Source organism: Cheilinus undulatus, linkage group 1 (assembly GCF_018320785.1).
Source record: "Cheilinus undulatus linkage group 1, ASM1832078v1, whole genome shotgun sequence".
NCBI classification, from domain to species: Eukaryota; Metazoa; Chordata; class Actinopteri; order Labriformes; family Labridae; genus Cheilinus; species Cheilinus undulatus.
Window position 1 is genome coordinate 16,971,121 of NC_054865.1, and position 27,510 is coordinate 16,998,630.

The window sequence follows — 27,510 nt, forward strand, 5'->3', positions numbered from 1 at the left end:
TAAAGTCATCTGTGTACACTGTGATGACAGAAGTTTTAGATAGCACAGAATCAAAACAGGTAAAACATGAACATTTGGGGGATTTCACACCCTGAAATGTTAAATATACCTATAAACAAAGAATATAAAATCAGCATAATATGTTTTATGCAATCGTGTGATCTGGAATGTCTGTTGGGGGTCAGGAAGTGGGGGGCGGCCATTAGGAATGAATGGGAATGAAGGGAACTACTCTACAGCTCTAAATGGATCTCTACACTGCAATTATCATCAAAAGATTTCTACGAACACTGAATACAATCCTTATACTTTACATAATAATAACTTTAAGCACTGTTTAACTGATTCACCTGGCGTATAGCAATCAGTATCAAAAATTACTCAGTTCTGCAGACCTCCTTGTGTCGCATCTTGTGTCGTCTAGACAGATGAAGGGGGACAACAGTTTTGAGAAGTCCTGTCCTGAGCTAAGAGGCTAGCTGAGCCCCTTTAACATATAAAAACAGTCTTTGTTTGTCACAAACATACTCTAATTGAAACCCTAATAAGACTATCAACTGAATAGAGCTTGTGGGGTAAGAGACTAAGAGATGATGAGCTGTTCATGAACAAGCTTGTGCTGCAAAACAGCTTTTCTGTGTGAGCCACTGTGGTTAGCTCTTGTTTGAGTTACAGTTTCCTTTCCTCCATCCTTTGTCATTTTTTTAAAATAAAAAGCCTAGCTGGTATCAAATAAAGAGGCATTTGGGAACCAAACAAGCAGCTCCACTGAGCTGTGCCAACTGATCAGGATCTCTTTTGTCAGAACTGGACAACAATTGCTTGTTGAAAGAATAGAAGAACCACACTGAAAGCTTTTTTTGTTGTATTTGCTCTTCCCCCAGCTGGCTTCAGCAAGAGTTCAATTCACCAACTAGCTCCACTGACAGTGAACAATGGTCACAGGGCCTTGCATGCCTTGCAGCTGCAGCTGCAATCCATCTAAAATCAACTCCACCACAAATACTGGGCTTCAACTCCCCCACTCTGCCAGATTGTAGACTCTGTTTACTCGGTCAGTCTTGTTCCATCCATCTATGTATTTGCTTCTACATGTTTTTGGACCGAGTTTCTTACACTTGTTCTCCTTTGCCCACAGCCTTCCTGGCTCAACTCCTGCAACTTCTAGTTTGCCTTGGACCTGGATATATCTCTGCTCCTCTGTCACTGCTCTGCAATCCAGACTAGTTCTGATCAAGATGCTCTCAACTCCAGTATAGGAAATAAATCCTTGTTTGCAACCTCTCCTGCCTCAGCCTCTGCGTCTAGCATCTAGGTTCAACACTAGTCCTGCTTAACACACACACCTATTAAGTCATATATTTTCTTGCTAGAAACGTTTTTTAGATGAAAGTGCATCCGGTTGAGCAACAAGTGTCTTTCACTTACACAAATCAAATGAAACAGGTGAAAACACGTAGGTGGCAACCTGTACTGTCGTCATCACCGTGGCCTTCCTTTCCCACCAGCGTGTGGTTCCCTGAGTGTGTGACATCTCATGGAATCCTTGAATGGTCCTCTAAGAAGGGCCGGCCCAGGTTTAACTCCAAACTACAGCTGCTTTACCCACATGTAATTCCTAATCCTTTCCCCCATTCCTACTTTATCCCCTATACTCTCAGATAAAAGCAACAAGCCAAAAATGCTTAATGTTATAAACAGTCTGTATGATTAACTATTATTTATCAAAAAATGACTGCTTAGAAAATAAAAGATGGTGCAGCTGAGTGTCAATGAGTCTCAGCCGCAGGATTATTTAGCTAGATTAAATTACTTCTCTAGCCATCTTTTATTTGTCTTGGCTTGTGAAGATTTGGAAAAAAGCGTGTGATAACCCACCAGGCCATTCACCACTACCTACTGTTTAAAAGAAAAAAAGACACCTCTGTCTCTACAGTTCTCATCTAGAAGGAAAAAAATCCAGATTCCAATTACTGCTAGAAAACTCAAAATGCATCAACAAAGTTATCATCTTGTTTTATATTCATTATTTCTGAAAGATTAAAACATAATTTTGATTCTTCTTGTTAGATCCATGTTTGTTTCAAATGTGTAGTGTTGGTTATTTTGACTTTTCCTATCTGAAAACTCCTAAAACTAATAATGTAATATCTCAAACTAATCTTCTCTTGTGTTTTTGAATATCTAATCCTTTATACGCTGCTGCAATCTACAAAGCAGAATTGATGAAAAAACACGCTAACACAAATCAGGAGACAGACTGCTATTCATGTTGTCTCATTAAAATTGTCCAGGATTCCCATCATGACAAAACAACAGATTCTTTTCTTATCAACTCAAATTTGAAGTCATTTGTTGCCGAAGGAGGGAGACAAACAGAAAACAGGAAAAAAGTTTCACAAACAGAGGATCATATCCTCTCATCTGCGCCTGTCATTTCAGATTAGTGAACACATGCAGCTGTAATAGGTTTCACCGACAGCTCTTCATCCCTTTTTTTTTGTCAGTAAGAAATCTAAGAAGTCAGCAGCTCCTCCGACGGGAATGATGTTCCTCATTTATGTTGACATCAGAGTCAACATATGCAGGAATGAAAGGTAAAAGGAAAAGTCGTGAAAAAAGCAGCAGCTGTGAAATGTCACCAATAGTTAGGAACAGTATAAATACTTTATATTGAGGGGATGGATTGGGATCACAAGTGCATTGAATTTCTACAATCATGCAGGCATTTCATTTTCAAAGCCCAGATTAAAAAATAGACTTATATTTAGGTTTTTGAGAGCCACTATGCACACAATCACATATCATTATTAACTTATTAGTGGAGCAATGCATGTAAGCTAGTTTAGCCAGGCAACTAGAGCTGCACTGATTTCACACTGAAATGCAGCATCTCCCACAATCATATTACAGACATTTTACCCCAACACTTACCTCAACCCTCTGACCCTACCCCAACTCTAACTCACTCCCTACATTCAACTCTAACAGTTGGTCAGCAAACTCCATGCCTACCAAAATCTATCCCATCTTATCTGTGACTTTCATGCCCAACCTACACCTTACATGTAGTGTCAGTGGTCAATTCTATCTTTTCTAACCCAACCCTAACCCTAAAACTACATATAAATATTTCTCTAAATATAAAGAAATGTATTATCTTATTTCTAAAGAACTACTTCGTAAAATGCCACCTATTTACCAGAGAATTGCCACAATATTACAAGTAATTGCTTGATAGTTAATACATTATTACTGGGTATTCCAGGCTTCTTTAATATTACCACATTTCTTCCCTGACACCAAATACAAATAGTGTCGTGCTGCCACCATTAACATTATTAAACCAACTCATACTAAGTTTTCTGACTGAAATAATCTTGTGGTATTGAAGTAAGAAAGCACTCAGCAGATAAGATTTTTTTTTTTTTTTTTTTTTGGAGAGTTAAGTTCATAGTCAGCTGTGTGTACAGACTTGGCTTAGGAACTGGAAGGTCATACGCTAAAGACCAGGTCCAGATCCATAAATGGAAGTTGGGACTGCCTGCCAAAGAGGTGCCCGTCCTGAAATTTACTAAGAAGTCCTTGATCAAGGCACTGAACTGGTCCAGGTGCCTCACTTTCTCCACTGCTGCATGTTTACAGGTCTGATTTGTACTTTTGAGCCAGTAGGATATTTGTGTTTTTAAAGGAAATAAAAGAAGGATACACCTCAGGCTATGTGGCACACTTTATACACACTAGGTGCTTAACACAGTTACAAACACCTTTTAAAGAAACCAGGAGTGATGCCACAATGTACCGGGATTTAAAGGGGAATCACAGTAGTCACTATCTATTTACCACATGTAGTCCAACATTACATTTGACACGCTCCATAGCATTCGAGCTTGGATGTGGTTAAATCATATAAATCTGATTTTGCTACCTAGTCAACTCAGAAAAATAAGGTAATACTGAAGCATGTATATGCCTTCTGACAGCTGCAAACCTCCTGCACATGTGCAACATTAGCCAAATGACATATCAGCAAAACCGACATGGTGGCAGCAACAGGAGGGTCTTACTTCTCAAGCAACAAAAGACCTGAGTCTTTCGGTAATGACAGGATTTAATTTGCTGGGCCCTTCATAAGCTGAATGAAAAGCGTACACTGTGCGATTTTTTTCTTTATAAAGATACAACCTCAACCTCAGGAAGTGAGACTTTTTCAAAGGAAATTTCACTGACATTTTTCAGTCCGTCCTGAATTCACCTGTGCAGTGAGAGCACTCAAGTCGTGCACGACCATCGGACCGTATAGTGAGCACATTAACCATGAGTGATGGTTGCACGTTGTAAACAATTCAGTCGTACAGTTGAGCTGACTTCCATAATTATCAAAGAGCCAATTACCAAAGTTGCATAGATGTGATTTAATAATATCAACAAATGGGACAGCAAGGTTTGCACTGGCCCCCTGGCTAACGTTCGCCTCGTCCACTAGGCACAGATCAGCTTTGAAGCTGAGTGAAAACAGTTTGTTCATAAGCTATTGTTATGGTCACAGGCACATTTTCTTCTCTTTTCTTTTCTCATATCCCAACTTCTGTTTTTGCCTTTGCAAAGATATGCAGAGTCTCTAATTATTGCCTTACAAGTTAAGATTCACGGGCCAACTTGGGGAAGAAAGGTTCGGCTACAGATCATAAATCTCTGACAGCAACTCTCACAGACCCTTCATCTGAGACGCTGTATATCTCAGCATGGAAATGCATACTAAAACTTTCAAAATAAAATCAGATTAAACTTCCGTTTAAGGTTGGGGTAAGGTTTAACCCTCAGGCATCACTAAGGACATTTTTGTCCATTTGGGCACATTTTTTGTCTTTTTCTGCTCACCATTTTGGCTGTTCTAGTCCATATGGTCTAATTTTTTTTTTTACAAAGTATCTTTCTTGGCTAATTTTCAAATTCAAATTTTAATTGTTCTAAGAGGTCAGGGTAACACTGTGAAACAAATTTACTATCTTTTAAAGCCTTAAAAGACAACGTCAACATACAAGAAACTTCTATAAAAACTTAAAGATTAATATTTTTTCTGCTTTTTTTTTTTTTATAAATCTCTTAAACAACTTCAGCTGTGCTCAATACTACCAAACATTTAATCATTCTGAGGATTTTAAGCCTTTAAAGGCCAGTTTGATTACTTAAAGTCAATGTAGTTTTTTATGAAAAAAAGCAAAAATAGGTGATATCTTCCTCAAACCAAATGTTAAATAGATGGTGTATTATTTCTAAATCCAGCTTGGATATGTCAATGATTAGCCAAAATATTGACTCTGACGCATTATTAGTTTTTGTGTAGCATCCGATTTCAAATTTACGACCCTTTCATGTCATTAAAGACGAAAACGTCCACTTTCAAAAATGGCAATAAAAATAGTATACATTCATATTTCCCACTTTTTTGGTCAAATATTTTGGTCAACTTCAGTTCTGATCAAAACAATCAGATATTGAATAAGTATCAGGATTTTAACCCTTTAAATGCCAGTGTGATTACAGAATGGTAATATTTTTTCTGAAAAAAAAAAAAAAAAAAAACACACAAAACAGTAATTATTTTCCAGAAAACTAATATTGGGGGTGAGGGGTGTTTTAAAAATCAGTCCTGGGTATGTCAAACATTAACCAGAACTTTGATTCATTATTAGTTTTTGTGTAGCATCTGATTTAAAATTTACAACCCTTTCAAGTCACTTTCGGACAAAAACGTCCCACTGGCTCCCATTCAAACCCCATTTTTTGATCTCATAGCCATTGCATGATTTAATCATGCATTCTGTAATTTTATGGTTTCATTATTGAGGAAAAAAGTAAAATCTGTCATTTTTAATTTTCATCACTAAAATCAGCCATTTCCCCATTGTAGGCCTATTGCATGAAAACTGTATGTAAATGTGCACAATGTAGTTATTTCATTAATCTAACTGCCAGAATTTGTTTCTGAATAAAGCTGAAAAAAAAATTTAAATCTGTTGTACCGCCAAATTACAGCAGTTCTGTCCTGAGATATATGGTGTCTCAGATGAAAGGCCTATGAGAGTGGCTGTCACAAATGTCTGCAGCCAGACTGTCTTGGCTCATGGTGCTAACATTACAAGATTAAAGCTCATATCATCTTAAGAAAAGGGGATTTACATTCTGGTATAGTCTGAAGCAACAGAAAATAAAATGTGTATTTTTGTTGCCTTGATAGATAATGGTGAGAAGATACTGTGGAGTTTTTTTGTTTAAAATAGATGTGTCTATCATTGCTTTTATTTAGGATGGATCATGTTTTTGCTGGCCCTCAGGGGCTGAAAGCTTTCCCCCTTTAAGGGTAACCCTAGTCAGAGGTGAGGACATGTTAGATATTTGTTGCTGTTTCTTCTCCTGTTTCTCTCCTGTCGCTCGAATTGAGGTCAACACTTTATTTTATTGCCAACAAGGCCAAGTTGGTAATAAAAGTGCCAACACCAAAATGAGTCACCGTGGCCTATTTTTTCTCAGATTTCAAATTTTCATTTTATTTTGATGCAAAAATAAGCATCACAAGCACCTGCACAAATACAGTACTAAAAAACCTACTGATATTCATCATGTACACAGGGCTATGAATAACCATGTTTCTCTTTGTGCTTGGTAACACCATACCCTGAATATGATAAAAACTAGAATCAGGTTTATAACCGGGTACTCAAGTGTATGTAAGTACACTCGTATGAAGGAATTTTGGTGATAATCTAAGTTAAGATTCCTCATCTGTGTTAGATGATGAACATAAAGCATATACCGTCCTTTTACCAGATATGTTAAAGAAAGGAGGTGTGTGATGTCTCACAGAACCGAGCATGATCAGAGTCTTTATGTTTAAAAAATTACTGGTTTAGACATGATGGTAGGACACAAAGCAGCAGACCGACTCACTGACAGAAACCCAGCCTGCTGCTTCTGTGACAAAAAAAAATAAAAGGACAAAAAAGAAAAGAGACACAAAGACATTTCATAAAAAAAGGAGGGTGAAAAAAACATGTGGCTTGAGTGAATTAGTCTTTCTCATCTTTCAAAATATATCTAATGACCTCATGGCATTTCATTTGAATTACAATAAAATGTAAAAGGCTGCCATAAGAACAAAGTGTGCTCTTTGCCTCCTCTTTTGCTCTCATCTAATTGCAACAGAACAGTCCCTTGAGTATTATCACTAGCCTTTCACAATAAAAGCTGTTTTTTTTAAAACAAGCCATCCTTTTTTAGAGAATGTCAAAGCATCAGAGTAATAAAACCTATTATCCTAAAATTTCAACAAAAGAGCTCATAAAAGCGGAACCTCAACCTTTAAAACACAAAAAAAAAAAACCCTGATTTATTTAGGAGACTTTTACTTCATCATCCACATGGACTCTTTTATTTGTTCCCAAACACATTAACCTTCAGTCTTAATGTAGAAACTCACCCTCATCGCTGCACCCAGGCCCCATGCAGGGCTCAAAATCCTGGGTGTGTGGACAGGGCACGCTAAGGTCCAACTGGGCCTTCAGCATCCTCTGCCTCATCCGCTTGCCCTTTTCACAGGTGGCAGAGCTGCAGGCGGACCACGGGGACCAGTTGGAGTAGATACATGTCTCAGGAGTATCATCTGCAGGATAGAGAAGGGCGAAAAGGCACTGTAATAGCCGACTGCTCTTAACAATGCTTTCAATCTTCTGTTAGACACAGAAAGAGAGAGGGAGAGGAATGAGAGCATGGTCCAGACCTTCCTCTTTCTCCTCTTGGGCGATATCTGCTACAATGTCATCCACATTGTCTGGCACAATGTTGCACTGCTCACCCTGTGGAGAAACACATACACACAAAGAGTGATGCTTGGAAGCACACTGAAGGATTTCTGTCGCATTGGGGTGCCTTGTTTTTATCTAAACGTGCTGCTTTATACATAATCACATGCTAAGGAAGAGTCTTTATATCTGTGTTGACATATATGTCATATATGAGAGTGTGTGGTTATGTGAGTGTGTGATTGGTGTAAACAAATGATGAAGTCCCTACAGCTGCCTCTAGATGCCACTAAAGAACTGCTAACCTTTTATTACTTTCTGGTATGAAGCCAGAGTTTCCGGGTGATGTGTTTCACCACCCATCAAATCATAATAAGGAGAATTTTATACTTCATAGAGAGTGAATTTTACTACCAGCCATAAAGGCTTTTTGGCTTTTTTATGCTTTCTGTCATATTACTCCCTGAAGCTCTTTGTGAAGCATCACAACACAAGTGAGATGATCTTTTTTTTTATTGTGGATATGTGTCGACTTCCAGAAAAGGTGATAATTGGTTAAAGTTACAATGAGTCAGGTTGTTACCAGAAACAATCTTTCACATATTTGTAAAAAGATATTTTTTTTAACAATAACCTGACAAATTCAGCTGAAATGTTACTGGATGTGCTTGAAACTGAATAACACATTAGTTACTACTTCTAATCACTCTCAGCAAAACCTGCTCAAAACTCTTATGAACACTGCCAGAGTTCATACTAACACTTTTACAGTGTCTATGTGTGTCCACGACACAACATGATGGTTTAACTCTTTTTGGAGAGTTGGAACCTTAACACTAACCAAGTGTTTTTATCGACTCCTTTAATCAGAATCACCTTTAATGGAAAACTATGCTTAAGCAACAAGAAACTAGACTCCAATTAGTTTTGCTTCTTTTTTTTTTTTAGTATATACAAGTCTTAAACTATGCATGCTTTGTTATCAGATAGTATGGTTGCAACATGTGCAGAGGGTGCAAGGATGCTGACTTGACATGATCAGAAGCAAAAAATAAATAAGGGTTTGAGCAGATACTGTAGTTGACTAGTGCAAATGTGTATATAAAGTGAAGCAACTCTTTTTTATTCTTTGAGACAAGTTTATATTTGTCTCAGAGGTCCCCAAAACATGCCTGTGAAGTTTGCTGAACACTCCAGTATTGGATTTTTGCATGTCTAAAAAAACCTCTCTGTTTCAGCTCCGCTCAGAATGAGCTGTTTCTGTGTCTGTGGCTTTGAATGTTAATGAGCTGTTTGACCCCGCCCCTCTCAGGAAATGGATGTGGCTCTCCTGCTCCTCCTCTCAGCTCACAGCTCTGTCATCAGCATAACTCTGACTGATGAATGGTCATCAGATTAACTCTGTGACTGTTGAGTGGTCATCAGAGTGATTTAGGACAGGGGCTTTCAAACTTTTCGGGGTGAGGGACTCCATACAGGGCAGAAAATTTTCCCTCACATAATCCTCATGCTGATTAAACTATGTTAACTGTCATTTGTACTTCTAGATGCTGTGTTTTAAACACTTCACCCTAAATACTAGCTCTTGTTCTATTGAGTGTTGCTTCTTAATTTTTGCGACCCTTTGAGCAGCCAAATAAGAAGCCCTCTGTGCTTTTCCTGAGGTCGTGGTCAGGTTCTCCATTCCTGTTTTCTGGTGGAGGTATTCCTCACCCTTTCATTGGAAAACATGTTTTGTTTTGCCTTTAAACTCTGCATGCTTTGTTATCAGATGACACTTTAGCTTGGCGGGCTTCATGGCTTCACATGAAGACACACAACACATTTTAGTCTTCCATCCCTGTTCTCATTTAAAACCAAACTCCAGATAGCTGTCATCATATTTTCTCATGCATGATGGGAAAACCTGGCCCTTCAGATTTGGGGGATTTCAGTGGATGGTGATTAGTTCGGTTAACTCTCCACAGAGTTAAATGGACATTGAATGCAGTAACACTGTCAAGTAACTCCTATACTGAAGGCCATTTAGCTCAGAAAGGAGTTAATATTACACTTTGAGGGTTAAAACCAACTCCGACATGTTTAACACTGAGATTTTAACACTCTAGGTTTTTCTGCACTCACATTGTCCCAATGATTTTATTTCACCTTGTGAAAAAGGCTACAACCTCACGCACAGCAAATACCGGAAATACACCCGACTGATCAATGGCAGTATTGACAAACAGGATTAAACTCGGCATCGTACCTGCTGAGCAGCGATAGAGAAGAAGGACAGGTCTCTCCATCCTCTCTGCACCTGATTTTGACTCTTTTACACAGCTTCACTTCACAGCGGATAGTAAAAGATGTCAGCTGTTGTTTCAAGCTGTATTGGCTGATTTATGAGTGTAGCACAGACAGAGGACTGATCAGATGAAGTGAGTATGTAAAAGTGAGTTGGAAGTACCCGAGGATCAACTTCAAAATGACTCAGAACACAAACTGGAACTTTATTGCTTGTTTAAACATAAAAGAAAGGACTTTTCTCTAGTTTGAATTAAACTGATTGATTTGAATTTCATTTTATTCAATCGAGATGATGCAATTTACCATAATACCACTACAAAGCACGAAACTATCACAGGGTTTATACCTTTTGCGACTTTCATCTCCTGTTTAAAGTTTGGTCTTTTATTGAACATCACTTCAGTTTTCACAGCTGCATGAATGAAGTTTACCTTCAACTATCAAAATATTGTATCATAAATGTCATGCCCTGCATCAAGATCATTAAGACTACTGTCCATGTTATTTTCAGTACTTAGTTGTTCTTGGTTTGGACTTTCTGTATTAGCAGCAATAGCTGAGTAAAAACAAACAAACCTTTCTTGCAATGCGTTCCACTACCACCCTAGCCACAGGAGTGATAGCGCCCCCCTCAGGGTCGTAGAAAGGACTCTGTGGATGATCCAGACTGGTTAGGGGTCGGATCTTGTCTTGAGGTGAAGAGGGTTTGTTGGGAGACTATAAAAAAGCACAAAGACAAAAAACACACAAAGCTTTTAATCTGTGGGATTAAAAAGAAACCTACACTCAGGATTTGTTTGGAAACACACATGCAGAAGAGCGATGACCAAAGTTACTCAAAGTTACACAAGTCATGAAGTCAGAGAGCAGCTGTGGAGGAGCGCAGTCGTTTAGATGGGAGATGCTCTTATTAGTCAACAGCAGTAGAGGTCTGCCAGCATGGGGCTGATAAAAGCATCACCGCCAGAGGCTGTCTGGAGGCAGACGACCAGTTCATCCTTCACCCCCCACTGAGGCCACCCAAAAAAAAAACACTCAGGATAGAGCAGCTCTGTTTGTGTTTGTGTGAGAGAGAGGGAGAGGGTAATGAGTGACCACAAAATAAAACTGTACAGTGAGAGGGAGGGATGGAAGCCATCACTCTGTTACAAGTCTGTTATATTTGTAAAAGCCAAAGTGCTGCACCAGTGCCAACAAAGCCTTTTCCTTCAATGTCCACAAATGAGTACATTAACTCTGGAGAGAAGGATAATTTCACACAGTGGGGCTGTAAGGTTTAATGGAGTTGAGCAAGTTGTCAAATTCTAACATCAAAAAGGTAAAGACTTAAACACCTAATTGTTTTAGACTTAAAGCTGAAAAATCATAGAATCTTTCCAGCTTTGACACAGTCCCCCGTGGGGAAATGTCTGTGCTGTGCTTTTGTCAAAACACAACATGGATCAAGTACCAGGGGACCCTGTTTGAACCACCTCCAACCAGCCTTTCTCACAAGGCTTGGTTTACAGCTGTGTGCTTCTATTGCCATAGGTGGAGATCCCAGTTTAGGGGCAAGCCACAATGGACACAGATTTTGAACAGACCATCAGATTTCATGTTGTCCAACAGAGATGGCCCATGAACAAAGGACTGGATTGACTTATTTCACATTTTGTGAGTTGGCGGACATGCTGGATATCCAAATATAAGGGCAAAATTACAAAAAAGTGTTTTTTTTTTCCCTATAAGATGTCTTCACTGAAGAACAAATATCTTGATGGTCTATTTTAGTGGTTCTCAACTGGTTGAAGGCTCCAGTGGATCCTGAAGGTGAGCCTAGAAAATTTGTCCATTATCTATGGAAGCCCTACACAGACACAAATCCATGCATTTCACTTTGTTTTCCTTCAATAATAACTACATTTTGGTTATTTTGTCAAGATTTCGACAAATTTCAAAGATTTTATTTCTTTGTCTTAGGAAAACCAGTAACTTCTGGAGAAATTATCAGTTGCCATGATACCTTGGGAAATGTCTGGCTGCAGGCCACAACTCTCTTTATCGACCTTGGAGTAAGGTTTAAGATACCAAAAGTGAAAAGCCTGTCCTGCAAATTCTGATAACAAAAACTGAATAATGCCAACTGGACAGTCTGCTTAAAGCAGTGGTACTCAGCCTTATTCTACCAAAGAGCCACACTGTCTTGAAAATACTTTGGCGAGAGCCACAATCCAAACTGGGGATGTAAGGTAGATCATAGATCAGTTAATCTGTAGTTGAAATGAAATGAAACTGTAAACTGGTGGATAATTGTGGGCTTCAGTGGGATGCAATAGGGCACATAAAATGTCTGTATAGTGTCAGAAGAAACAATATGTCACTGAAAATGAGGATTTATTTATTTTATTTATCACCGACATCAGGCCACAACCTTGTATCTCAATTTACCTTGTATCTGGCCTGGCACCAGCGTTATGTGAGTTCCACCTGGCCTAAAAAAATTTTAAGATATTAGAATAAGCTGAGTTTGAGCTTTGAGGTGTTTTTCAAAGAGCTGATGAATTATGGTTGGCTATTTGGGTATTTATACCTCACACTGGGGCATTTACTGGAGTTCTGTGACTTTTTTAACATATAAGAGATGGTTTCTAATTTTTCCCATTCATTATTAATTCTTTAGTTAAAGGGGGAGGGGCCTCATATTTTTCTTCGCCCTGGGTCCCCAAATGACTAAATCCAGCCCTGCCACTCACCTGCAGCTCTACCAGACCCACTGTTCAGCTCTTCCTCATTTTAGAACGTTACTTTTATATTTCTGCTCTTTTGACAATATTTCTTAGTGGCAACATTAAAAATCAAATAAAACCCCCACGTTTGGATAAGTTTCACTAGATGTTATTATATCTCAACATGTGATCCGTATGTGTTATGCTCATTGATGATGACGTGCATCAGCATAATCAGCATAAAATATGAGTCTGAGAGAGTATCAGGAGAAGTGACTGAAGAAAAAAGTTAAAACAAGGGCATAAGAAGCTTCAATTTAAACACAAGACAGCACACCTCAATGAATGACCTTACTGAAGAGACTTCTACTGTGGACTTCCTCTGCTCTTTTCTCTTACGCACGCCCCTCCGTTGAGCGTGACTGATGGTAATAATATCCTGATTAAAAAAATAAAGGATTAAATTTGGTAGTTTAAGCCTGTCTTCTTTGTGTGGGTAACAGATTTATTGATGTGACTTACAATGAATCTTTACTGATGACAGTGTTTACCTTCATAAAGATTTTTAGGAGTTTTCTTTCCCCAAGTAAGCCTTAAAAGAGCTGTAGGTTGTCACTCAAGAGCAACATGCGGGTTGAGTGGCACTGGCTTATAGGATAAAGAAAACCCTTGTCCTCCATAAAAACACGAACATTGCTAATATAGCTAAGGCTAAAGGTAACAAATTTACATAAGCTACATAAGTAACGTAGCTGAAGACTGTACACCTTTTACAGTTTTGTAAATTACATAAGCTCATGTTTTATTCAAGTAAAATAGCTACGTAGCTAAAACTAAAGCAAACGAAGCTACATGACCAATGTTATCTTATACATAATTTAATCCCAGATTACGCATCTGATCTTTGTTCTGTTTTATTATGAAACGTTTCTTAGTCTGTGATGTTTTAATGTGGTATATGTATGAATATGACTGCCAGACTTTGTTTATGAATAAAGCTGACTCTAGGGTCATCTGAGAGCTGCAGTCTGCAGCCAGACCCCTCTCAAAAATGGGCTAAAATAAAATGCAAACATGACCGTCCTCCCAGGGATTTTGCGTCAGTGTGCTTATCAAAAATAGTTTGTTTTACTCTCTTTTTTGATCATTTATGTTTTGTTCCATCTAACCTTTTTTTGTCATAATTTACTGATGATGGGTTCTGTATCCTGACCAGTTGAGAACCACTGGTCTGATTGTTTCTTTGGAAATAATGTCTTTTTTTGGGGGGGAAAGCTGCATCAAAGTGGTTCCTGAGGGTATAATGACAGAAGAGCTGTGGTTACAGACAACTTTCCTTCACACTGTTATGATTTTCAGGCATCTACAGAAGCCCTGAGTGGACAATAATTGGCACATTTAATTTAATTCCATTCTTTTGTGATGTGGCAAATTTCAGCTGTTGTATTGAGATCATGATTATTACTCTCTTTGTATGAAGATTTAAATAATTTGTTGCAGGAACACTTGCAATCTTTAGAGATTAAGTCAAGATCTAGAGAAAAAAAAAAAAAACTTTCCTCATTACCATGGGAAAACTGAGTTAAAAAGACATGTATGTTTGTCCTTTTATGGCTTATTTAGTTAACAGGACATACTCAAGACTTTTTTGAATCATATCCAAGTAGATCACTGGATGATTAAACCCACCACACATCAGGGACAAGAATGTTAATTAAGTCTATATGTTAAGATCCAAGGAAGTAAAGAAGTGGAGAGGTTTGATGTTTGATGCTGATTGCGACAGGCATGGCCCTGAAGGTTAAGTTATTTAATTGGTGTCGTGAGCTGTGTGACACGGCAACTTTTGCAGCTGCCACTGCAAACGGCATTGATAAACAAGCTGAAATACAGAGTCCTTTTACAAACTTCAAACAATAATTTCCTGTTTTTATAAGATAATGTGCCTTTGTGACCTGACACAGCAGCTTTGCATTACAGAACTTAATATTGTGCACTATTAAAGATGTTTTTCTTTGCTTTGGAGCTGTTTAAATCCAAACTATGAAGACAGTGGGCTGCAGCTGCTAAAAGAAGAAGTGTGAATGCTCTTTAGTCCAAGTGACAGAGTCAGTCTACCCAGAGTAGTTGGAGTTTAACAGAATACAACGTGAAGGTTCCTAAATGTCCCTGAGTTGCCTCTCTTTAGTCTGTGTGAGTCACAAAGTGTCAGTAAACAGAATGGCGCAGCAGACAAAGGAGTGCGTGTTTGTGTGTGTGTTTGTGAGTGGCAATAGGAGAGAAAGGAGAGGGTGAAATTATTCCTGAGGCAGGCAGAAATAAATAAGAAACCTCAGTTCCTGTGTGGTCTGAGGGATCGATCAGAGGCTTCACACATGTCATCGCAGCGTTTGGACAAACATGCTCACATACTAATCTGAGTGCTGAGTGGAGACACTGAGCTCACAGCAGACAGCACCTCAGGGTGCCGGGCGGAGGGGGGGCATTGAAGGCTGTTAAAGGAGGATTTGGTGAGTGATGACAGTGAATTGTTGCAGACTGGCAGTATGTGAGGAGGTGAGAGAGAGAGTGATTGGGAATGTGAGCAGACAGACAGATGAAGAGGAAGAGTTTGGTTTAATGACAAGGTCAAAATGAGAGTGTGAAGGGAAGACTCAGCTGGTGATGAGAGTGAGGACGAAGGTTATCCAGGGGGTAGGAGGAGGAGAAAAGAAACCGTTTGCAAAAGTCTGTAATTGGCGCTGGGCTGTGGGGTTATAACCTGAGCTGAGTCACACATTCAGACAGACTCTGCAGTTTTCTTAAGATATGATGACAGAGAGTTCTTCATCTCTGTATGCTTTAATTGAAACAATGATCAACGATGAAACAATTTTGCAGAATCCAATAAAACCACTATACGGTTTAGCTGACGTACATAAAATCATACAACAAAAGGAACCAGACACTGTTCAAAGAAACATTTTGAAGTAGGTATTCTGTAAATGTTTGTGTCGTTACAGACCTCATATGTCACCCCACTGTCTGTACCCGCATCCCAGGGGATCAGATCCTGGACCACCCTCTGCGCCCAGCCACATTCCTTGGTACACAAGTCCTCAGCAGACAAACCCACGTTCCAGTCTGGACTGGGGCCCAGCATGGTCAGGAAGGACATGAGGTGACGAGTTCGGTCCACTGAGAATTCAGCTGAGGGGGCGGCCCGCCTGAGGAAGAGATAAAGAGAGGTCAGAGAGGACCAAAGTGGAGGAGTAAAAGCTTCCAAAAAGACTGGATGGATGTTTCACATAAAGGTGTGTCCTAAAGAAGTACAGGGTCACCTAAAAAGACCTGATGCCTAAAGCAGAACAAACCCAGTGATATACCGTCTTAGCTACTTGTGAACTTGTTAGAATCTAATGATGCCACCTGCAGTGCAGACTAGCTACAATCTGTTATAACCTGGAAAGTATTAAAACAAAGACTTTCTGCTTAGACATTTATACGGGCTAATCAGTGTGCTAAAACCTATGACGTAGTTAATCCGTGCAGCTCTGGAGAGTGGACTCAACACAGTAGCCAACATCATTGTTTACTATAATTGGAGCCAGTTGGTGGAGCAAACTCGTGCCAAAGCTGATCATCTTTTCTGTCAAGAAAAGCTTTCAGTTTGATTCTTTGCGCTTCTTTTACTAAAGATAGGCTGTCCAGTTCTAAAAAAAAAAAACTGTTGTTACAGCTTCATCCTAGTTAATCTCTACACCGGTCGCCATTGTTTACCAGCTGGCAGTACAACTACACCACACTTAAAACCACCACCTGGTTCTCCTCTAATGGCACTGATTGGTCAATTCATTCTCAGACTGGGCACAGCTGTTTCAGACTCAAACTTTACAAGGTTTATTGTAAAATGCTGAAACTAAGAAATGCTGCTGTTTTTGAAAAACTGTACACCAATTTCAAAGAAAACGGCAGAAACCTGTTTAAAAATGTGGACAGAGTAATGTTTACCTATTTGTAGCATCACTTTTCTGCTTTTCTGGAATCTTCAAAGACACATTTCTATATTCTTAAAGTGAAATGTGTTATTATCTAAGCTTAATGAAAAATTTCAGCTGTAAAACAGTTCAGAGGGTTCTTTGCTTTATTCTATGCATCATAACTGATAACATATTTTCAGTGATTGAGATGTCAGAAGTGCATGAAGGCTAGTTTTATCAGCAGGAGTCCGAGGACTCTTTAACAGAAGCCATGCTGCTGTAATATGCCCAGAATGTGGTTGGCATGGTCTTGCTGGAATAAGGGCCTTCCCTGTAGAATGCATTGTCTTTTTAGTTGCCCTGCATGTATTATTCTGCATTGATAGAGCCTTTCCAAATTTGCAGGTTGGCCGTGTAGTGTGCATAAATTCACCCATCTACCATCAGGGCTGCTGACTTTTAAACTGATAAAAACAACAGTGTATAAAATAAATTTATTTTTCCCAAAAATAACTTTAAAAATATGCCATTTCCAACATTTGATATGTTGTCTTTGCACAATTTTAATCAAATATAGGCATCTTTTTTTAAGATTTATTTTTGGGTCTTTTCATGCCGTTATTTGATAGAGGAAGGACAGTGGATAGAGAGTGGGGAGAGAGTGGGGAGAGACAAGGGCCACAGGCCAGTTTCAAACCTGGGCCGCCCGCGCACATGGGTAGCGCCCCAAACCACTCAACCATCTGCGCACTCATATAGGCGACAAATTCAATGAAATCCATCACATTCTGTTTTTTTCTTGTCACTGCACTCAACTTTTTAGGAAATTTGGCAGTTCTGAAAACTATGGATGAATGTCAGAGAACTTGTCTCTAAAAAACCCTGAAAAAATACTTGCTCGTATCAGATTATAAGAGAATCCATGCATTTCAGAACTGATAGAGTCAATTCAGAGTTATGACAACAGCTCATATATAAAGGAGAGCACTCCACAGCACTTGCAGGCTTGAAGAGATACAGTAGTGAACAAAGAAAATATTTTTTTAAATTTGTCAATATTTGCCCCATCGGGATTTCTCTCACACTGAATTGTGGGAACATTTTAACAAAACCATGAGGCCTCCGGGGAACAGCAGCTGTTAAACATGTCTGAGCTCTAAAAGGATTAAGAACAGAAAAAAGGCAGAAAAAACTAAGAGTAACATGGGAAAGTGGATAATACACTCAAGGGGAGGCTCATCTGGGAAGTCAAAATTAACTTTGTTTAGAAAAGCAGAACAGTGAGGTCATGCCTAAAAATCATGGTGACTGACATGTTTTAATTTGACATGTTTCAGTCCTATATTTCTGGTCCATATCTCCCTCCACACTAAATTTGTTCTGTTCAGGCAGAGGAAACAGACAGCCTTAGCCATCTGTCTTGACACATGATTGACAGCTAAACTAATTAGACAAAGTTTCCCACCCAATTTAAGATTCATTAGCAGGAAGAAGACTGCTGTAGTAACATAGACAATTAACCAGTGAATCCTTTTCACTGTAATGATGCTGTTATCAATCCATTTGACTTCAGCAAACTCCATCCTGCCCTCGTGCTCTTTACTAATGATTACCAGTGAGGATGTGAAAAAGCGTTATACCCAGGGAAGACACAACTTGACCTGACTCTCTGGAGTCTCTGCTCAGTGAGAGCTGTGGGACTGAGGGTTATCTCAGAAAGCTACCCGGGCACTAAAAACCAGTAACTGAAAGGAGAGGAGAGGGAGAGAGCCTGTTCAAAAACAGAAAAGAGATGATCAACTTAAACACCGGTGATAAATTGTTCTCTCCAATGTCTAAGTATTTACTAATGCTTCATTAATGCTGAAAGTGTGTCGTTATATAAACTGTCACCTAGTGAAGGTATACACAGGTATATGGAATACACCCACTTATTTTTCAGTCTCTGAGTAAAGAGTATACCTATTAAAGAGTATATAGACTAAGAGTATTGCACCTTCTGCATGGACCACTACACGACTGGTGTTACCTAATAAAAGGTATTTATGCCTTGGTTTAAAAGTGTTGAAGTTTTCAACAGACCTGCAGTTTTCTGAGATCTACAGTAGATCTAGATGTATAGAACATGAAAACTTTTGTTCACTCCCTGCTGAGATATTAGTCCAGTAACCTGGTAAATGTCCTGAAGGTGATGGTAACTTTGCAAATCAAACTAATTTATTTATTATATATGTCTGCTCAAATGTGAAGTAAGTGTCACAAAGTAGTCTCTGTCCTTTAAATAAGACTCAAACCAGTTTATCAGTGTGTGACAAAGTCCAACCAACTCTCCATTGATTGCACTAACTCTTTAGGAGATGATTTTATTGGGGGAGGATGTGTCTCTAATGAATCTTAGCAGCAAAGTCAGGACAGGGTCACAGCTCAAAGATATCTTTCATGTACAGGAAAGGTTTTGATGTTATACAGACGCTATCCTGAAAGTAAACCTAGAAGTTCATGAGTGTGTCCACATAAACTATTGCAGTATCAGCGGTTAAAGATAGTTCAGAGTGTGACAGAAAAAAGGAGTCTGCCTATTAACAGCTGTATTCTTGTCTTCAAAAGCTCCTTATTTCACTCAGTTGACAACCAGCTCATTTCTTGCAGCCATTTCTCAAATAAAAACCAGCAGAACACCAGAGTAGTCCTTTCCTCTATTAGGAAGATGCCTGACAAGAGAGTGCGAGTGGGGAGACAACAAGGAGCCAGACGACTGTCATGGGGGTACTGTGGCTGTCATAACTGCAGCCATTTAGATCTCATATAAAAAGGGAAAAGTGGGTGAACTAATCAAAAGAAATTTAGTGAGGAGACTGAAAGAGGAAACACTGTAATGTGTTGTGTTAGGAAGAGGATACAGTACAACAAAGAGTTATAGATGGTTCTCATCAGACATTTTTCAAGGACCTAGGAAATATGTATTATTCCACTGTATATTGAAAAGTAAAGTCCTAAATTGGTGGTATTTCATCAGAATCTGTAGGTCGGGTATGACTGCACTGGCTTAATGAAGGATGCCAATAGCCCTTTATACTTTAGCATTTGAATTTATTTATTTTTTCTATCTATTTCCATTTATATATTTTCTTTTTTATTTTGTTTTTATTTAGTACATTTATTCATTTATTTTTAATTTTGTCAGGTTTGGTCCTTCATATAATGTCACTTGAATCTTGAAGAAGTTATAGGACTAAAAAGGCAAAGGAAAAAAAAAACTAAACTAAAATTCAAACTCAAAAGATTTTTACATGTGACACACAGAAACAATAATGACTAAGACTTTCTTGCACAGAGTTGTCCTCCAATATCTTCAGGGACAAAAAGTGAAAAAATAAATCATTCTGTGACGAAAAAAGTCTTCAAAATCTTCATTTTTTTTAAAAGAAGTCCTTGCGCTTTTTTGTATTCGCTCTCTTTGTGCCATTATTCAAAGCAGTTCCTGTCTTACATGTGCAGTTTGACAAAACATGACACAGTGACGGGACAACCTGCCATTGGTTGTCACAGCCCCTCACAAAGTATTGTGGGATACAAAATGGTGTTTAGCATTAGCATCTAGTACTGGAAATGGGGAAAAAAAATATTGAAAAAATTATTTTAAAAAGTTACATATCAGATTCACTGGTGTGGGTTTAATCCACAGAAAGTCCCCCAAGTTCCAGGCTCGCTAGAAAAGCTTCCACAAGGAATTTGAAGGTATGGATAGAGTCACTGGGTGGCACAAGAGTGACCTCCAAGAAGAAAAAAACAAATTAAGAGGCTACAATTTATGCTTCAAAAGTAATTTAAGTTTTCATAAACTGTGTCACCTCTTGTCGTACGTCAGTGTTAATCACGATTAAAACATTTAACTATTTGATGGCTTTAAAAATACATTTACTTTAATTGAACTTCATTTGAATAGAAGTCATAATACTCATCTTCGACTCATTTGTCTTGAAACCCCAGAACTGTAAGAGCTTTTAAAAAAACTAAAGGGAAAATTTACCTAGCTATTAACACTATGGGCTGTCATAGTCAGATTAATCCCATAGACCAACATATAACTTGTTGAAGAAAACTCATTTTTACAGCAAAATTGATTCAATAAAATAGATGGATGGCCTCTGTGTAAACTAGATAAACAGATGCAAGCTTTTCTGGGATTACACAGAGGCTTTAAAAAATTCCATGTCTGTCATGTAAAGCATACAGGACAATACAGCAACAGTCTTTTAACTAAAGCAGCTTGAACCAATCCAATGTTACCCGCCTCAGTGGCACTATACTAAAAGACTCCGGGTCTGTGTTAATGTGAGAGGTTAATGACATACAGAAACTAAAAGTTAAATGTCAAGTTCTGAATCAAATTTCCATCTCTGCTTTCAGCATTTCCATGCCATGACCTGAAGTGTGCCTCGACTTTCTCTGAGTTAATGAACAAAGCAATGAATCATTGCAGCCTCTGCCTCATTTCCATAGGTACAACGTAATTCAGACAGCCATCATATTAGATTGTGCTTTTGTCCAAATGAATAGAGTCTGAATTGAGCCGAGGCAGGGTGTCTGCTGCGCCCTGACTCTGTAAAAAGCTCAGATTGGCCAAAATTATAATGGGAATGATTTTCACAGCTATTTGAGGTTTTCAAGAACTTGTGATTTTTACACTCTGGGTTTTCTTTTTACTTTTGGAGACAATTCTACTCCTGAAAAAGGGCTTCAAAATAGACTTCTGTAACCTTCACAATGTTAGTCACTTCTAAGCTGATATTTGAGGTTTTAATTCAGGACAGGAGTTCATCATATGCTGGTGCCTTTCAATTTATATTTCATATGATGAATATTTGGATATTTCATAGAGATTTGATAGCTGTATCATTTGAGTCAGGATGATGACTGCACTGCAGGACTGACATACATACAAAGTTAGCATTGTGCAGGACCCACTGACAAAAAGCACATGGCTGTTTAATGGATATGATTATTGCTGAAAATAAACTCTGTGGTGCAAAAAAGGGCTATACAAAAAATATTATAATGTCATTTTAATTTTTGAGGTGTAAATGCAATTAGAAAATAGCTAATGTTAGGCTGCAAAGGAACTAAACTCTGGTGGACTGACTTTAAAGTGTGAATGAACCCCCAGCTCAAAGCTAACTCCGCCCACTTCAAGATATCAAAAAATGCACAGAAAGTGAGCAGTCTGGTACTGAGAGGAAGGAGGGGAAAAGGACTTTTTTGTTTGTTTGTTTGTTTGTTTGTTTGTTTGTTTGTTTTTAAGATGGGGTTTTCCAGATGAAGAGGAAGTGACAGTGACTCCCCTTGCCAGAAAGCGACAGAGAGTCCTGCAGCACTGCTGCCTCAGAGGGATCTTTTGAGGTGGAGGATTTTGGACTGTTGTGGTCCTGAGCACTATCTGTTTGGGTCGTTGCTCCAGTACCAACGTTACTAAAGCCAAAGCTCTTGGAGCTGAAGCAGTGCAGGTGCAGGAGAAGATGGGACTGGTCTCTGAAAGGTAAAGATGGTCAGACACGGTAACATTCTACCTTTTATATAAAGTTTGTGACATAGAAACCTACCAACATCAGAAAAGATTTTTTAAAGCAGATGTATGTTTGAGATAATTAAAAGTCGTAAAATGCAGATATTTATCAGTTTGGTGCAAATGTCAGACATAACACCAGCACTGATGTGTTTTATCATAGTACAGTCAGATACTCAAGTGTACAGCTGGAAAAAAATGTTTAAGTGTGTACTTCTTTAATGTCACCATCAATCAGCTTCAAACTGTTATTTTGCACTTAAAAATTCACAAGTGGGAACTTCAGATGTATTTTATGGCACAGAAAAAAAAAACAATTTTGGCAAAACACATAAAAATCTCTTTCAAAAATAACAGAGTTTGAGACAATTGAATTGGAAATGCTGAAATGTTAATAGAATTCAAAGCCTTAGGCCTCATCACTTGTCTCACCTCAATAGCACTCAATAACAATTTTTTGTTCCACCCATGGCTGTCAATGAGCTAGTCATCTGCATGTAATCTGAGTGGAACAGTTATATTATGCAACAATTAGCATTTTTACTTGAATGCACAAGGCTGCTCAACAATATAGTTGGAGACAAGGCCAACCATAAGGCGGGATAAAGGGGACATCTTTCTGGAGCCCAGCCAAATAGGGAGGTCAGGAAAATCATAGTCTGTAACATTTAACATGCCTGTGAAGTTGTTGCTGAAAAAAACACTCTAGTATCGGATTTTTGCATGTCTAAAACCCCCCTCTGTCAGCCCTTCTCAGAACGAGCCGTTTTTGTGTCTGTGGCTTTAAATAGTAATTAGCTGTCTGACTCCGCCCCTGACTCCACCCCTATCAGGAAATGGATGTGGCACTCCTGATGTTACAATGTTACAGACACTTTTATACAAAGTTTAGGACCTGACTGGGATTTGAACCATCAATCTCCCATACAAAAAAGGTTTAATAATGGCAAAGAGGGCAACAAACAGCAAAAATGGGTTAAAAGTGGTAAAAATGGGTGGAAAGCAGCAAAACTAGTGGCTAAAAATGTTATTTAGGGTAAAATAGTGGCAAAAAAGGGGCAAAAAATGGGTTTAAAGTGGTGAAAGAAAAGTGGCAAAACAATGCCATTAATGGGCACAAAGTGACAAAACTCAGGTCAACTGTAACAACTGTGGCCTTAAATTAGCAAATCAGTGGCAAAAAATGGTTTCATAGTGACAAAAAGAGCAACAAGCAGCAAAAATTGGTTAAAAGTAATACAAAGAAGTAGAATAATGGGCAGAAAATTAATGAAAGAGGTTAAAAGGTAGCAGGGATAAATACTTCCAACATCAGAACTCAGTGATACGTTGACACACTTCAGCTCTAAAACTAAGGTACCTGTAAGCAGGGATGAATGCTAGCATTAACACTGCTGATCCTACACACATGGATTAAATCCATCATTACGTCACCCCAACCCTGGAGGGCCCATTCTCTGGGTTTTTCAGGGGTCCAGCCAATTCTGTGGGCAGCTTTGGTTAGAGGTGCAATATCTCTGGCAATATACATACAGTAGTTCAGGCAAATTCTTTAATGTCATGTAATCAGCCTTTGCATATTTTTATTACTGACATAAAATCATATTGATGAGCTTTTTTATTATAGATTTTCTTTTTCTACCAAAAGCTCAATGTCCATGGAACATTTGCACAGGAGATGAAGTCATAGCTCAAAGATCTGTCTACTACATCTTCCTTTCTTGGAAAAAAAAACTTGCAGTGTGTAAGTTTATTTCCTTTTCACTATTATGTGTAAGATCTCAGGAGAACCCATGGCAGAAATATGGCTGCAATATGTGTGATAATGGCTCTCGCTTCTTCAGTTCCATCCCTTTTCTCCTCTCTCCCCGTCCACATCTCGGCGGCTTTGCCCTTTGTTTGAGCTTTTTCTCTTCACAGTGAAATGAAACTGAAAGTGGGGTTAGAGACGAGGCACTCAGATTAACAAAATGCATCTTCAGCAGCCACATCAATTCTTGAACACACTCAAAAGTACTACAAATGTAACTGAATCCAAGTCTAACAGAAACTTAATTTAATCGCGTCTTTGCTCTTTAAGACATATACTTTCACTCTCTGCTCTTCTTATTCCTGTCTCTAATCTGCACATTTGTTATAACATGGTACATTGGTTGAATGAGCCTTTCAGTCTAAGAGCAGATTTTTCTTTTTACACAGCAGGGCTACACAGAGCTATGTATGTGTACCAGAGTGCATTGTGCAAAAGCAGCCACAGCCTTGGCTTTGCTGCAGCTGTTTACTGTTGCTTTAATGTAGACAAACAGTTCACAGGGAAGGCCTGAGACAGAAAATCCAAACTGGACAGATGGCCTAGCAGTTAGGTCATACCCCATGTACACGGGCAGCCCAGGTTCAAGTCCTCTCTCTTGTCCCTGTTTCCTACTTTATAAAAAATAAAGACCAAAAAGTATATCTTAAGAATACAATCTGGACAGAGGTTATTCCAGGCCAACACCGACATTAAAGCATGGCTATGCTGACCTGCAGAATAAAAAGTGTAGCAGCTTACATTTTAATATCTACTCTTGAATTATGGTGCCTCAGAGACACAGAATATGGTACAACTGCATCCCTCTTACCAACTTAGTCCTTTACAGGGGAAGATGGAGCAAAGATCAAAACCTGCACCTGTACCTGAGAGCATCTACATACTCATTAGTTTTCCAGTGTTAAGCCTTGTTCTGTTTGGATAGTTTGAAGTTCAGTCCTAATATTTTAAGACGGCTAATGGTGTGAACATTTGATCATACTCTCATAATTAGAAGGAAGCTGTGTGTGGTTAACAGAGGCTTTACTGCAGTGATCATCAACTGACAGCCTGGGCCATATCAGGCCCCCCAGAGCTCCTCATCTCGCCCCCAGAAGATGATTAAATTCAGGAAATGAGAGCAGGAAAAAAAGATGTTTTGTTTTTTTAGTGTATCTTTTGTCTTTAAATCCCTACAGCTATCAAATCAACCCCAAAACAATCAAGATTTCTACAGTTTTATCAGGAATGACTTAATGCTTGGTCTATTTTTTTTACAGAAATCCACCAGTCAGCTGTTGTAAGTAAATGTGATGCATGATAAGCATGTACTTATCAGTCCAGTCCTGATTAAATCGGTTTTCTGTGCCATATTTCCACTTCAGGCTTTTGGAGAGTGTATTTGTCCTGCCTGATCTGTGTCCTCTGTTTGGTTTTCACCAATCAGGACGCAGCATATTAGCGTCAAACCTACAGATGAACAACATGCCAGTCCCACAAATATGTAGCTAAAATGTTTTGATTGCCCACAGGCGGTAAGGGTTCATCTCTCTGTTAAAGCTTAGAAATTACTTACTTCTTGAAAGAAAATACAAATACTGATACAGATATATTGTTTCAACCAAAATATTAATTTTATTTTATTCAATTTGAAAGTCTGGCCCCCAAAAATCTAGCCCTTGTATGAATGTAGCTGATGAACCCTGCTTTAATGGGTTTAAGATTTTTTAGAAACCAGGATATGGGGTTCAGACCTGCATGTTTTCTAATGTCTGAGTTCTTCTTATGGCAGTCCAACCACAATAAGGGCTTTACAAGCACCTTCATCACATAAGTAACACAACACAGATGCTACAAATATAAGCAGATTCCCACCAGGGTGCTAGAGCACATGTTGACACATTCTGTGAAGCACTTAATTCAACTTCGAATAAGTTCAGACACACAAACATGCATATTTATACTGCACTCACAAATGTGTATCCAGCTATACAACATGCTAAATATGCGTTAAAGTTTATAATATACATTTTCCAGTTAGTTATGGAAAAAACAACCACTGTAATGGAGACACTCTCAAGTACCTATCAATACAACATGTCCTTTTCTTGCCCAAAACCACAATAACTGATATAACAGCCTCCTGCACGTGCTGTAGGCGATTAACATGTAAAACAATGACCTTCACAGCACAGAGTATGTTTATCAGCCCTGGTTATCACTGCTTTTATCCCTAGCTGTGTTTTTCCCTTCAGATTACTCACGGCCCTTGCTTTGGGTTTGTGGGTGGGAAAACAGGCCTTACCACTGGAAGTTCTTCAGAGTTCGCTGAGCCAACAAGCTCCTTGTGTTTTTTCTCATGAATAAGAGATTAAATGGCTCTCATGAATACAGGAGTAAATGAGCATGCACACTGTGAGCATGGTGTAGCTGGCAGTTTCAGGGCACCTTTGAGCTGCTTTTTCCCTGATCAGCAAGCTAGAAGTCCAACTTTGGATACAAACTTCTTTATTTTGATATCTTAAGCCCTGGAACATCAGGACCTAATGTACTGAATATGTAAATGCCTTCTTGTGAAGAGGTTTACCAGTGGCTGGGAATACTTTGGTCCATTAACCACAAACCTCGGATGATTTACGTACAAACTGCTATGGAGAAAACTGAAAAATATCCAAGTTTTCTGTGTCTTTGTTAACTTTTAATCATAGTTACTTAAATGATTTCCGATTCGTACCGTTATTTATTACATTCTTTTCAAACTAGCAGTCAGTGGCAGATGTGTTGTGACTGTTGTAATTATCAGAAGGGAGGACTTACACATTGAGCGGTTGCCAGGCGGGCCACTGTGCTTTCATTTTAATGACCGTCAGGACATCATCCCCCTACAAAGACAAGACAGACAAAGAGACAAAAAACTCAATCCCAGTCTCCTGAATAATCAAGACTCTTGAACCACAGGCTTCACAGGTGAATAATTAAAAAGGATCAATGGGAGGCTTTCGATTAAATTTCACTTTTAATCTCTTAAGCCTTTATGTCTGTGGTCAAAGATGGTAGGAGATGAAGTGTGCCAGCTTCCAAATGATGACAAAAGCTCTGATGACAATGCAGCTACAGAATAAGGATCAATTTAAATCTGAATTGGATGAGTGAAAATCAAGCCCTATGAGGTTAATATGAACCTGAAACTAAATGTTGGCAAGATGAGAGAAAACTTGCAACAAATTGTGTCTGAACTGTGACATACATGGAAATGACAGCTGAACACAGTTTCAACAAAGTACTCAAAAAACTAACTTAATTCAGCATCAATAAAAGGTAAAAAGTCAACCTTGAAATACAAAAAGGCCACCATAAACCCTCTTGGATGCAGCTCTTATGGAGATGGATGGATGCAAATACA

At 38.7% G+C, this 27,510-nt stretch overlaps 1 protein-coding gene across 1 annotated transcript in view; it reads right to left on the reverse strand.

Moving 5' to 3' along the window:
* spon1a (spondin 1a) overlaps positions 1 to 27,510 on the reverse strand; it is a 155,208-nt gene that overhangs the window by 12,275 nt on the left and 115,423 nt on the right. Inside the window, exons 7-11 of the mRNA XM_041788799.1 lie at positions 26,925 to 26,989; positions 15,801 to 16,002; positions 10,668 to 10,808; positions 7,781 to 7,856; positions 7,481 to 7,663 (exon numbers count right to left, since the gene is read on the reverse strand). Coding sequence (XP_041644733.1) covers positions 7,481 to 7,663; positions 7,781 to 7,856; positions 10,668 to 10,808; positions 15,801 to 16,002; positions 26,925 to 26,989 — 667 coding nt within the window. The remainder of the gene's footprint in view (positions 1 to 7,480; positions 7,664 to 7,780; positions 7,857 to 10,667; positions 10,809 to 15,800; positions 16,003 to 26,924; positions 26,990 to 27,510) is intronic.